Raw genomic sequence first — 12984 nt, 5'->3', positions numbered from 1 at the left:
CTGGGGTAGTTCATGCAATAAAAATACATAAAATTTCCACACCATCAATCCATAGTGCAGTGTGAGGGAAAGATGGTGGTTAGAAGGCCCTCCTTGCGTAACATGTTACATGCAAAAAACTACATTAAAAGAATATTAAGGTTGCAAAATCAAGCAATGAAAAGTTAGGAAATGCTGAAATTAAGGTGGTCTGTGCAACTGGAAGAAGTTTTTACTGAGCAAGTACAAACATGGATTTTTCAAAGGCTTATAAATTGGCCAAATTTGCCTGGATTTTCACAGCAACAGCAAATGGCACGTCCCTGACATACGGGCCACTGTCTGCCAGATTTCAAGTCCCGGCTCCAAAGTGTGGGGGCGCTACAGCATCTCAAAGCAAAGGTGGAGAGAATTTTTGTTAACATTGCAACGCAGCATATTTATCCCTGGCCTTGTTCTCAGAAACATCTGAACTGTTTGGCTGAAACTTAAAAAAACCCATTCTGAGGTAAACACCTGGCATGGAAAATTTAAAATTCAACTTTGGCAAAGTTCTAAGCAACTAAAACAGGGTTTTATCATGGGAAGTGTTGGGGAGGCAACCTTAATAATACCATCCCCCAATAATGCAGAGATACAGCCCCGAGGCCCATGTTCCTCCCCATGCACTTCTCCTCTCTGTAGCTGGTGATCGCCCTGTGTCCAGCCAGTTCAAAATTCTGTTCCATGGGGTTTAAGTTCCTGTATGAAATCAGGCTGGGATGTAGGTGCCTGACCTGATTTGATTCCAGAGCTTGATAGATTTAATCACAAAGACACCTGTGAGCATATAAATTCTATTTCCATCCATCTCTCTGATGCCTGGATCTGTTTCCAGGTTAACTTGCTGTGGGAGGTGGTGCCAGGGGGAACTACTCTCTCTCCCAACTTGGAGGAAACTCCTCCTGCAGGCAGGTTTGCTTCATGGTCCTGCTAAACTCCTTTTTTCCACCAGATGTATGAAATTCAAACACAGACACAAGGTTTCTCTCCGGTCCTGCTGAACAGATCCTGGGGAGTTTCACTGTCTGTGAGCCTAGCCATTGGCTCTTTGAACTCACTCCTCACAAGAGAACAGCAGCTGTTTAATTCCATCAGGCCACCTGTCCATCGGACAAACCCACAGACTCCAGTTCCAGCCGAGTGTGTCCGTAAATCCTCTGCCTACAACAGCTGCCAGACTTTGTCCAGGTCAGATTTGCTTCTAAACCCTGTTGCTTCAAGTTTTGCCAGGTCGAGATCAAGCAGCCTGGATAAGGACTATGCAGCCCCCGTCCCCACTCTGCCTCATATCCAGGGTTAGTGTTTGGGCGGCTGCTTCACAAGGCTGTACAGGGTTTCCTCAGGGGGCTTGGCTGGGCGTGTTGTCTTGGGGCGCTGCTCCACGTTGGCATAGATGGGCTGCTGGGCAGGGGTGGAAATCGTCACAGTGGCATAAGAAACCTCTTCTGTCTCTCCTGACCCCTGAAATGAAATAACCTCATTGATCAGAGGGAAGGAGCTAGAATAGGAGCCCAAGTATCTGCAGCTGAGCAGCCCCTGGCTTCATGAACTTCAGCGGGTCCCTTTAACCAAGTGACTTGTCTGGGCTGTGTATTGAGGACTTGTCTCTGAGATCCCTAAAGCACCTGTGGACGGGTGTATTACCCCTTTCAGCCAGAGCAGTCTGGGGGCAATCGGGAAGCCCTGCCCTGCGGCTGAGCTATATAAAGAAGAAAAGGAAGCAAGGGGGAGACCAGGGAACTGAAACCCAATTGCCCGTTGGCTATCCCAGGCCCTAGGTTGCTAGTCTGACTAAGCTTTATACAGAATAAAATGGATTTATTTGGGGTTTGGACCCCATTGGGAACTAGGTGTCTGGGTGCTGGAGACAGGAGCATTTCTTAAGCTGTTTTCAGTTAAGCCTGAAGCTTTTGTGGGACGTGGATCAGACCTAGGTCTGTGTTTGCAGCAGGCTAGCGTGCCTGGCTGAACAAGACAGGGTGATGAAGTCCCAAGCTGGCAGGAAAACAGGCTCAGAGGTAGTCTCAGCACATCAGGTGGCAGTCCCATGGGGTCTCTGTGACCCATCCCATCACACTCCCCTCCCCCGCACCTGTGATATTACACCTCCCAAGGACAGCATTTAAGAGGTGATGTTACCAGGACATACTATAATTTGCCTTACCAAATTTGACAGGTTGATGTTCTTGTCCCTCTGCACAGATGCTTCTGAAAGCTCTGGATGAGACAGAAAAGAGACTGATTTAGAGCCAAGTTACAGCAACAGGTAAGGGGGTAACTGCGGCTCTCACAGCTTTGCAGTTCTAAGTTGCAGGGCTGACCTGTAACTGTTTTTCAGGGGACACACACACTGAGCTCAGAAGACCAGAAATGTATGAAAACTGCAGTGCCACAGTAAATCCAGCCCATTGAGTCTATGTTAACTCTGTGCTGCCCGGCCACTGATCCAGAAGGAAAGAGGTCTGTTCTCTATGTGCTAACTGAGATCTGGCTGACTGCACCAGTCACTGACCACTTTCCGTCACCTGCACCATACAGGCCTCTGAACCAAACTCCAGCTTCTCTTTAGACTCAGTGTGGACCTAGGCTACTGAACCAAACCAAACGGGCAGGGCAGCATAAATCCATCCAATCAATACAAGCAAACTTGAAAAGATCCTTCAGTGCTAGCACAAGCTCCCACATGAAAATGGTCTCTTCTGCAGGAATGGTCTAAAACGCCACAGCTGACAACAGCTATGCTCCATTGTCTGAGGCAATCACCGGAGAGGCTGTAATGTTTTTAGTAACAGCTGATCCTGTGGAACTGACTGACCCTGAAATGATCCATCTCTATCCACACACCGCCAGATCCTGGACTGATCAGAGCTCACCTGAGCTCTCAAGCCAGGCTCCCACGTAGTGACACAGGGAGTGAAAAGGAAGGAGACCTGGGTGTCTAGGGTCAGACTCTGATACCTTTACTTAGGGTAGCACCTTTATTCCACAGGGAGTCCCACTGATTTCAGTGATGGAGTAAGCAGCTACACAGCATGAGGAGGGTATGTGCATATGGAGTTTAGAGCTGGGCAAATAACGGATAGAGGGGAGCTGGCAACTTAAACATTGAAATTACTTTTTTTTCAGGTTAAATGAAACATTTTGTTTAAATAAAATTGAAATGTTTCTCTTCAGTTTTGACCATTTTCAACATCTGATGGGTTTTTACACAATTTTTGAAAGAAGAATTTGTTTCAAATTGAAAAACCCAAATGTTTAGTTTTGACATTTTTAAATGAAATTGATTTATTTTTTTTGGATGTGTAGGGTTGGCTTTTTTCCCCCTGGAACAATTCGACATGAGTTGGCAAAACGTTTTGGTGTTGCTGAGTCTGCATTTTTCTCTGAAATATAGTTTTGGTGGAAAAACTTTGCCCAGCTCCAGCCGAGATGTAGAACAAACACCATAACCAGAGTTAGTTGCAGTTTTGGACAATGTTGCACATGGGTCTCTCATGCATTTCAGACATGCTCTGTCGAGCTCAGCAGGGTGCAATAAGCAGAGAAGTCACTTAGTGGCAGGGGCACTGGAACAATGTGTATAGTGGGGGTGCTGAGAGCCATTGAACCAAACTGTAAACCCTGTATATGAAGGAAACCACTTCAAGGCAGAGGCTGCGGCAGCTCCCCTATTTCCAGCCCCTATGCTAGGTGGATTTCTGGACTTTCCCATTAGGGAAGAGGGAGGGAGAGAAGCAGCAAGGATCAGCAACACGGCTCATTGGAGGACACTTGCAGGATTTCACTTACCTTTTTTCCTCTTCTTGGACACTCTCACCAACATCACAGCAGCGAGCAGAAACAAAATGAGAACCAGCAGGACGCATGGTAGCAGGATGTGGAGGAGGATGTCTGGGTCTGGGGCTCGGTCCCTGCTGGAAAAAGAGAGAAGGTCTGTTTCCCACTTTCTCCTTCTACTGCTAATTCAGCCAGGAGCCGCTGTTTGTTGTGCATCAGGCCCACGGGGGTCCAGCAGGTTAATATCCTAGTCCGGGCTAAATCTAACTCAGGTCACCTATCAAATGAGTTTGGCACCTGTATCAAATACAAATGCGAGTAGCCAGCAAGATCGTGCAGTCTGTAGGAAGAGTCTGATGCAGCAGGCATGGTCTGTGCCCTGTGCATGTGGGGGAGCGAGACACAGGCCAGGGCTTGGTGCATTGGAGGAGATAAATGTCACTTATTTTTAACCTGCTCTAGCTGTATCGGTGCCTTTATTCATAGATAATATTATTTCCGCCCCCCCCCCACATACACCTTTGTTGTTTGCCCAGTTCATAGCAACATTGAGGGTGAAGCTTTGTCTGAACCCCTCAGGTGGGTTGGTCACACCCAGCCACCCCGCCCTGCCCAGCTGACACTAATGTGTAGCTCATGCTGGGTGGGGCAAGTTTAAGGATGTGCAAAGCTGCGTTAGTCTGGTGATTTCCCCCATCTCATGACTCATTTCTCATGCACAGTATTGTATCTGGACACTATCTCACGCTGCATGGGAATGTGCACAGCCAGCTACTTAACTAACTTCCTCTGTCCCTTTTTTTAGTGTCTTTGAGATGAGCAGAAATGAGCAGCAGCCTCTCTGGTACAGCTGATAAATATGTGCTTTAACTAGCTTGTGGTGACTTTTATTAATTCTTTAGTATTTTCAGCTCCAGTCCTACAAACATTTAAAGCAAGTACTGTGATAGACCCAGGCCAGTTGGGTACAGCAGAATAGCAGAAGGCAGATATACTGGCCACTGGATTAATAGTTTTCTGTTCCCTGACTGACCAGAGCAGGGGCTGCTCCAGGCTAATGAGAACACCTGACTCTAATTAACCTGCAAAGAGTCAGGTGAGGCCATTAAGCTAATGTGACCACCTGACTCTAATTAAGGCCCTGCTGATACCATAAAAAGGGCTAAAACCATCATTAAAGGAGCCCTAAGGTAAGGGTGAAGAAGGGAGAAGCAGGAGAGCTGTGGGGAAGTGGCCCAGGGAAATGTAGCAACTCTGGCAGTGAAAGGTTGGCTGCCAACAACTGCTACCATTAGGGTCCCTGGGCTGGAATCCGGCGTAGAGGGTGGGCCCGGGTTCCTCCCAACCCACCACTACAGGAACAGCTCCTGGGAGGGGAAGTCAGGTCCCTGTCAGGACAGGAGGCTGAACAGAGACAGTGGGAGTTCTCTCACCAACCTCCTTGCAGCCTATGATGAAAAGGGCTCAGTAGACTGTAACCCTGGCCCTAGAGAGAGAAGGGCTACGTGGAGGGTCACAGTGAGCCACTGAGGCTGGCATAAACCGCCTAGAAGCGCAGGACCCACGGGAGCAAGGTCAGAGCTCTGCCACAGTACTTAGTTATAAACATGCATAAAGTTAAGCAAGCATGTGGAAGAGTTTAAATTTTAGCCGATAGAAATCTTAGTTTGCTTAAAGGGACAGCGTCAGCTCAAAATTTGCCCCAAATTTAGATGTTGTAAAAACATTTACAAAAACCTAAGTGTAGACTAGGGCTAAGACCAACAGAGATGTTTCCATGCACTGTTTTAAATTCCAGTGTAAATAAGTAAGGATGCCCCTTGCAGCGCTGGCATCTGACAACCCAAACCTGGCAGGATGAAGCTAGTCAGTGCATGGGCTGGAATGGAACTAATTAGAAGCAAAAGTGAAACTGACCAGTCAGTTTCATTCTGGAAGATGCTCAGAGCTCAAAAAGAGACAAAATAAACAGGGAAAAGATCATTTGATTTTTAAAATTCTTAGTTTGAAATATTTTGGCTCTAGATCTTGCAGCTTGTCTACAGCTGGAGCTTGTTCAGCGCTGATTCGGCCGCACCCTTTGCTGACTCCCCTTGTCAGGAATAGATCGTATAGACCAGGATGTAGATGTCCCTGGGACTAGTCATGTGACTCAAATGGCCCATGTGCCTGCGCGCTGGCAGGGGCAGACTCTCAGGGGTGGTGCAGGAAGTGGGAGAAACAAGCTGTGAGGAGGGAAAGGAATGAGGAAGGGGGACGGTTACAGCAGTGTGAACACATGGCTTCCCAGCAGGCCTGTGCATATGCTTAGATTTGGTGGTTTGGGCTGTCATCACCAGGGGCGGCTCTAGACATTTCGCCGCCCCAAGCACGGCGTTATACCGCGGGGGAGCGCTCTGCCGCTCGCTGGTCCTGTGGCTCCGGTGGACCTCCTGCAGGCATGCCTGTGGAGGGTCCGTTGGTCCTGCGGCTTTGTGGAGCTGCGGGACCAGCGGACCCTCCGCATGCATGCCTGCGGGAGGTCCACCGGAGCCGCGGGACCAGCGGACACTCCGCAGGCATGCTGCCGAAGGCTGCCTGCCTGCCGCCCTCGCGGTGACTGGCATAGCGCCCCCCGCGGCATGACGCCCCAAACACACGCTTGGCATGCTGGGGCCTGGTGCCGCCTCTGGTCATCACACCTCGTAGTCAGGTGTTAGCTTGAGAGCCCAGGCGCCAATGTCTTCACAGCTATTTTTAGCACATTATTGCAAGCCCCACGATCACAAGTCTGTACCCAGGCTGGCCGCTTGCACCCAGCTGGAGTGTAGACGCACCCATAAGCGACCACGGCTGGAGCACTGGTACTCACTCAGAGGCAGCGGGATCTTGGTTAGTGGAGAAGCTGGATTTCCCTTCCTCAGCAGTTGTCCAGAGGGAACTAGATATTGAGGGGGAAGAAGAAGCTGGTTGCACTGTCGGTGATGATGACCTTATTGTTGGGGGAGGGGAAGTGGTAGCTGTGGATAAAAACAGACTCAGTAAATCAGATTCCCTGGGATGAAATGCTGTTTCTCAATGGCACAAAACATTCTTGTTCCTAAAAACAAGGTTTGGGTTTCAAGAGACACACAATCTATGATGAGACCTGCCCAGGGTGAAAGCAGAGCCCTTCCCCCACTGCAAACCCCACTCCACACCTGGGACACGACCCAGTGCAGGAAGAAACTGCCAGGATGTGTTATTTACAGGTGTTACCAGCCGGCCTGGGCGAGGGGCGCTCACCGTGTTCCCTGGGGCGAGCGCGGGGCGGGGCGCTAGGAAACTGGCCGGGATCTAAACCGGACTCTCCAGGGCAGCGCCTTGATTGATACCCCAGTGCCCCCCCCCCACGTGCCCAGCGCTGCAGCCCCGCGGAGCCCAGAGGCTTTGTGTGTCCAGAGCGCCAGACACCGGCCTGCCTGGCTGCGGGCCCCGCCCCCCGCGGTACCTGTAAGAGCCGCGCCGGGATTTACCTGGGGAGACGGTGAGTTCCACAGTGGCCGTGGGATCAAAATCCCACCTCTTCCCCACCCCGCAGAGGTACGTGCCGGCGTCTGCCAGTGTCAGGTTCTCCACGGTCACGGTGAACGCGCGCTGGGTGCGATTGTCTCGGATGGAGACTCTGCCCCGCGTCACCTCCACCTCCGACCCGTCGGTCTCTACGATGTGACCGTTGGAACAGCTCCAGACTGCTACCAAACCTCCTTTCTGGCACCAGAACTTCGGATTATCCTCAAAGCCCTCCCGGTACTGGCACCACACAGCCACCGACCCGCCCGCGGGGCCGCGCACTGCTTTGGGGGCCGTCACGGCCCAGCAGCCTGCGAGGGACAGAGACAGTGAGACCCGGGGCGCCGCTTCCGTCTGAACAGACACAAAACGCCCCCACGCCCCGGGGAACGTTGTGGCGCCAGCTGAGTTCCTGACACGTGACCCGAGGGGAAGGGCCTGGCACTGCTGGGAGATGGGGGCACCCGCCTCATGGCCGGCCGGGCAATAACCCCCAAACAATCACTCCCCCCTCCCCCACAGACAGGGGCAGGTTTCCGCTCACACCCCCCTGCTCTCAGAGTCCGTGATGCGACACTGGGTCAGAAGGATCCCTGGTCCCCTTCCTTCGGGCTGGGTCCGTCATCACTAACCCCCGGGGAGAGACACCCCCCAGGGGAGTTTCCCCTCTCCCAGTGCCTGAGCCGGGGCAGGGAGAAGTATCCGCTCGGTAGGAAGCGCAGCGGGTCGCTGGCGCTCAGAATAACCCACAGCAGAAAATGTGTTTACAGGGTCATAGGGGCTGCTGCAAGTCTGGACCCCCCGTAACCAGGGGCGGCAGGTTATATGGGCTCGTGGTGCCCGAGCACCAGGAATATTCAAGGCTGGTGGCTGTGCTCCACCAATATTTGGATCTGGGTTTCTCCCCTGGCCCTGCCTGGAGCGGGCCCTGCCCCCCCGCCTCAGTTTCCCTGCCTGAAAAAAACCAGCCCCTGTCCCTCCCTTGCTTGTGCTGCTGGCATCCTGTCGCCGCTTCTTCCTAAGGCTATAAAGAGCAGTGGGGCAGACTGTTGGAGCACCTCAGGAAGGGGAGGGGGAGAGGGAGAGAGGAGGGGGGAGGAGGCACACATGTGCTTGGGAGCCCTCTCTCCCGTCCCCCAGCACCCACCTGGAGGAGACGCCAGGGGGACTTCCGGCCAGGAGATGGACATCTGGAGTGGACCTCACTCACCTGAGCAGCTGCTGGAGTTTTGGTGAGGTTTGACCCTGTGATCCACCCCTCCCCCCCCCCACAGGTTTGACCCTGTGATCCACCCCTCCCCCCCCCCCGACAGCCCCCACTCCTGCCCAACGCTGGGCAAGGGGCAACCCCCTCCCCAGTGAGGCTAGGGTGAGGAGCAGCAGGGGAGGAAGGAAGCCACATGTGATGGTAGTCCCCCCGACAGCACTCACCCACCCACCACAGGGGAGATGGGGGCTTCCTAGACCTGAGCAGCTGGGGCTTGGGTGAATTTTGAGACACCCTACCCCCACCCAGCCACCACCCTACAGTCCCCACTCCTGCCCCACGCTGGGCAAGCGGCAGCCCCATCCCCAGTGAGGCTAGGGTGAGGGGCAGCAGCAGGGGAGGCCACACGTGATGGCACCCCCCACCCCCGGTACCCACCATAGGGGAGGTGAGTGGGCTTTCTGGACCTGAGAGGTTCTAGGAGCATGTGCAGTGACTGTGGTGCAGAGTGAGTGTGCTGCTGGGCGGGGGAAAAGGAGGGGTTCCTCCCCTGGAGCTTGCTGCTGCCAGTGGCGGGCGGGGGGGGGGGGAGTCCTCTCTGGCCCTAGCCCTGGGGCAGCCCCCAGCACCCCAACCCTGAGCACCCTCCTGCACTGTGAACCCCTCATCCCCAGCCCCACCCCAGAGCCCTCACCTGAGGGGAAAAACATGCAACTTAAATTTGGTGGTCAGTTTGAAGTATCATTGTGTTTAGCATAATACTTGATTATTTTACACCCTTTAAAATATATAACTAGTTGTATACAGGTGTTACGAAGTGGGAATGTTCTTAATGTTTTCTCTGAATACTGTGTGGGTGCCTCAGTTTCCCCTATGCATTTCTCAAGGATCTAGATGGTGGGATAAGGGGTGTGATTGTTGTAGAGCCCTAGAGGGCCAGTGTGATGCCATCTGCACAGAGAATGACCGAAACCCTGTCTCAAGGCAACTGATGGCTTGGGCTGCTCTCCTGCAAGGTGCCAACTGAAGATGTTGGAGAACAAAGATCGGGTGGCCTCCTAATGCCTGGAAAAGAGACAAAGGCCAGAGGAGGGAGTGTCAGTGCCTGTGCGGACTTCTGGGAAGCGCACGGTGTGGAAGGGGATACTGTGATGCTTTGGAACTACTCCATACAAAGGCAGTCAGGACTCTGGGGGAACTTCCTCTCTCGGAGCATACTGTCTCCAGGGCAAGAAGCTTACACCTTCCTGGGTCTGACCTCGGAGCATTCAGCATGCCCTTCCACCCCATGCACTTTCCACAGCGAGTCTGCCCAGGCAGATCCTGGGGCAACCAGAGGTCCCTGCACCCCAACTCCGCAGTCAGACGTGACTCTCAGCCAGACAGTAAAACAGAAGGTTTATTAGATGACAGGGATACAGTCTAAAACAGAGCTTGTAGGTACAGAAAACAGGACCCCTCAGTCAGGTCCATCTTTGGGAGTGGGGAGCCCAGACCCAAGTTCTGGGCCTCTCCCTATTTCCCCAGCCAGCTCCAAACTGACACTTCCTCCTCTGGCCTTTGTGTCTCTTCTGGACAAGGAGGCCACCTGATCTTTGTCCCCAACACCTTCAGTTGGCATCTTGCAGGGGAAACTGAGGCACTCACACAGTATTCAGAGAAAACATTAAGAACATTCCCACTTTGTCACAACAGGTGCTACAAAATATAATACCGTATACTGAAGCAGGCAAGTGCTGCTTCTGACATTCCACTTTTAATTGACCATTGTAATCTTGTGGTGCCAATGCGTTGTAGCTTCATTTTATATCGGCTTACAGGGCGGGAGTGGGGGGGGCACCACCATTTTGGGCACCACCAAAAATTATACAAACCTGCCGCCTATGCCCGTAACCCCCTGACGGAGCATCACGGGGCCAATGTGGGGGAAATGTAACCTCACACAAACCCTTCATGGCCTCAGAGAGAGATTCGGTCAGTCCCGTTGTCCCCTTCTGGGCTGGGAAGTTTTTGGTAACTTACAAATGTAAAGCACCAACCTGCAGTAGCTTTACCAACGGGATCGCTGTGAAAAAGCTCCTAATGAATGAGCAGCTACATGAACTGCGAGGAGCCGTTCAAATGACACCTGCCCCGAGCGAGAGGCAGGTACTTTCGCAAAGGCACAAACTCCCAGTCTCCGGGAGCGGTGCTCAGGGGTCCTGCAGGCTCAGGGGCCGTTCCTGGAATCCCTCCTCAGCAGCCGCTCTCCAATAACGCACAGGTGGGTGTGGGACGGGCCGAGGAGGAACAACGCTGCCTGTTTCTGCTGGTGCATACGCTGCTCATTGGTGCCTTACCTGGGAAAAGCATCCAACCCAGAATGGGGAAAATCCTCATTGCTCTGCCTCTGCCCACTGCCCGGTGGGACGTCGATTCCAGGTGAGTCTCTCTCCAGGAAAATCCTTCTTTTGTGTTCCTGGGAAGCACCGGGTCCGGGTTTCTCCTGTAGGCGTTTGCAATGAAACAGCCTCTCTAACTAGTTCTTTCACTGCAAGGCTTCTTCTTATCTCACTTCCCTCTTAAAAGACTAAGGGGGAAGTGTCTGACTCAGTGCATGGTGGTTTGATTGCTGTGGTTGGGATGTTCTGTTTTTGTTTGTTGCTACTTGTACCAGGAGCTATTACAGGGTCTGGTGGAAAATGGAAGCTGCAGTAGGAAGGAGTTCCTGAAATGTGTGTGGATTTCCACCATGAAACCCTTCATATTAAACACGCAAACTGTATCTGCGAAAAGAACAGGAGTACTTATGGCCCCTTAGAGACTAACAAATTTATCTGAGCATAAGCTTTTGTGGGCTAGATCTGTGGACAGAGTTGGCAACGGGCTTTGTTGCAAGGATAGGGTCCTGGGTTAGTGTTTTTGTTGAGTGGTGTGTGATGGCTGGTGAGTATTTGCTTCAGGTTTGGGGCTTGTCTGTAAGCAAGGACTGGCCTGTCTCCCAAGGTCTGTGAGAGTGAGAGATCGTCCTTCAGGACAGATTGTAGATCCTTGATGCGCTGGAGAGGTTTTAGTTGGGGGCTGAAGGTGATGGCTTGTGGCGTTCTGTTACTTTCTTTGTTGGGCCTGTCCTGGAGTAGGTGACTTCTGGGTATTCTTCTGGCTCTGTCCATCTGTTTCTTCACTTCAGCAGGTGGGTATTGTAGTTGCAAGAACACTCGATAGAGATCTTGTAGGTGTTTGTCTCTGTCCGAGGAGTTGGAGCAAATGCAATTGTATCGTAGAGCTTGGCTGTAGACAATGGATCAAGTGGTGTGGTCTGGATGAAAGCTGGAGGCATGTAGGTAAGTATAGCTGTCAGTAGGTTTCTGGTATAGGGTGGTGGTTATGTGGCCATCATGTATTAGTACTGTAGTGTCCACGAAGTGGATCTCTTGTGTGGCCTGGTCCAGGCTGAGGTTGATCGTGGGATGGAAATTGTTGAAATCATGGTGGAATTCCTCAAGGGCTTCTTTTCCATGGGTCCAGCCTTCTCTTATTTGGCAGATTCTGGGCAGTGTGTAAACCAACTTCCTGCTGCCCAGTGACCCAGCGCAGCCTTGCAGAAAATGAACACATCCAGTGGCACCACGTGCCTCTTAACGTGTTAACTTTGTTCTTAGATCTGGTTGAAAGGTTTAATGTGGAAAGCTTTCCTGCTGCTGAACAATGTGTTATTGAAACTCAAAACTTTGTGGGAAAATTCCAGTGAAATGTGTTTGTTTTCCTGCAGGGAAATTTGGGATGATTTTTTTAAATTTTGAAACAACATTTAAAGATGAAATTAAAATTTTAGTTTTGTTTTGATGTGGATTGCTCCTTTTTTTTCTTTTTTTTTTGTGGGCGGGGATGAAATGAAACAATACTTTAAGTCAAATTGAAAAGTTGATTCAAAATGAAAATTCTTCTTTTTAGTAAGTTGAAAACCTGTGGGAAAACTTAAAAATTTTCAAATGAATTTTTGAACAAAGATTTTTAATTCTGGGTTTTTTGTAATTTCTCATAAGGAAAAATGTCCACTTTGTCCTACCCTCAACTGTCATGTCTCTTATCCCTATTTAGATTGGAAACACTTTACAGCAGGGGCAGTTTCTTATTTGGCATTTGTACAGCTCAGAGCACAACTGGGCCCTGATCTCTATTAAGCCCTCTCGGTACTGCAGGGCTAGAAATAATTAGCAAGAACAATGGCAGCCAAGGTTACACCCCAACACACATCTCAATCCAAAACTGTTAACACTTGGAAATCAAAGGCTAAGAGGAAAGACATTGGCATTTCTTTCCACATCCGTATTGCCTGTAGGGCTGGGAGTTACGTACTTCAACCCTCAAGGCTTCCACTTCTATTTCTAAACAACCAAATCCAACCTGTAGCCAATGTCAGCAAACTTGCACCCTTACCAGTGACCTCATATGCGTTTCTCTCAAGA

The 12984-nt window shown here is 51.2% G+C and overlaps 1 protein-coding gene across 1 annotated transcript; it reads right to left on the bottom strand.

The window, feature by feature from the left end:
* Nucleotides 1-1317: 1317 nt before the first annotated feature.
* Nucleotides 1318-11322, bottom strand: LOC123347012 (CMRF35-like molecule 2). The gene is made up of 6 exons (XM_044984437.1): nt 10876-11322; nt 7293-7640; nt 6650-6797; nt 3811-3932; nt 2186-2238; nt 1318-1422 (listed from the first exon to the last, which is right to left on the bottom strand). Exons 1-6 carry the CDS (start codon nt 10913-10915, stop codon nt 1318-1320), a joined length of 816 nt encoding a protein of 271 aa, XP_044840372.1. The 5' UTR covers nt 10916-11322.
* Between the last annotated feature and the right edge of the window lie 1662 nt (nt 11323-12984).

Source organism: Mauremys mutica, chromosome 12 (genome assembly GCF_020497125.1).
Source record: "Mauremys mutica isolate MM-2020 ecotype Southern chromosome 12, ASM2049712v1, whole genome shotgun sequence".
Taxonomy (NCBI): domain Eukaryota; kingdom Metazoa; phylum Chordata; order Testudines; family Geoemydidae; genus Mauremys; species Mauremys mutica.
This window is presented reverse-complemented; position numbering and strand designations above follow the sequence as displayed.

Coding starts and splice junctions, on each gene's coding strand:
- LOC123347012 (XM_044984437.1), bottom strand. CDS start 10,915: ATGAGGATTTTCCCCATTCTGGGTTGGATGCTTTTCCCAG. Junction 6,798..7,292: donor GGAACTCACCGTCTCCCCAG/GTAAATCCCGGC, acceptor TTTTATCCACAG/CTACCACTTCCCCTCCCCCA. Junction 1,423..2,185: donor ACATCAACCTGTCAAATTTG/GTAAGGCAAATT, acceptor ACCCCTGCCCAG/CAGCCCATCTATGCCAACGT.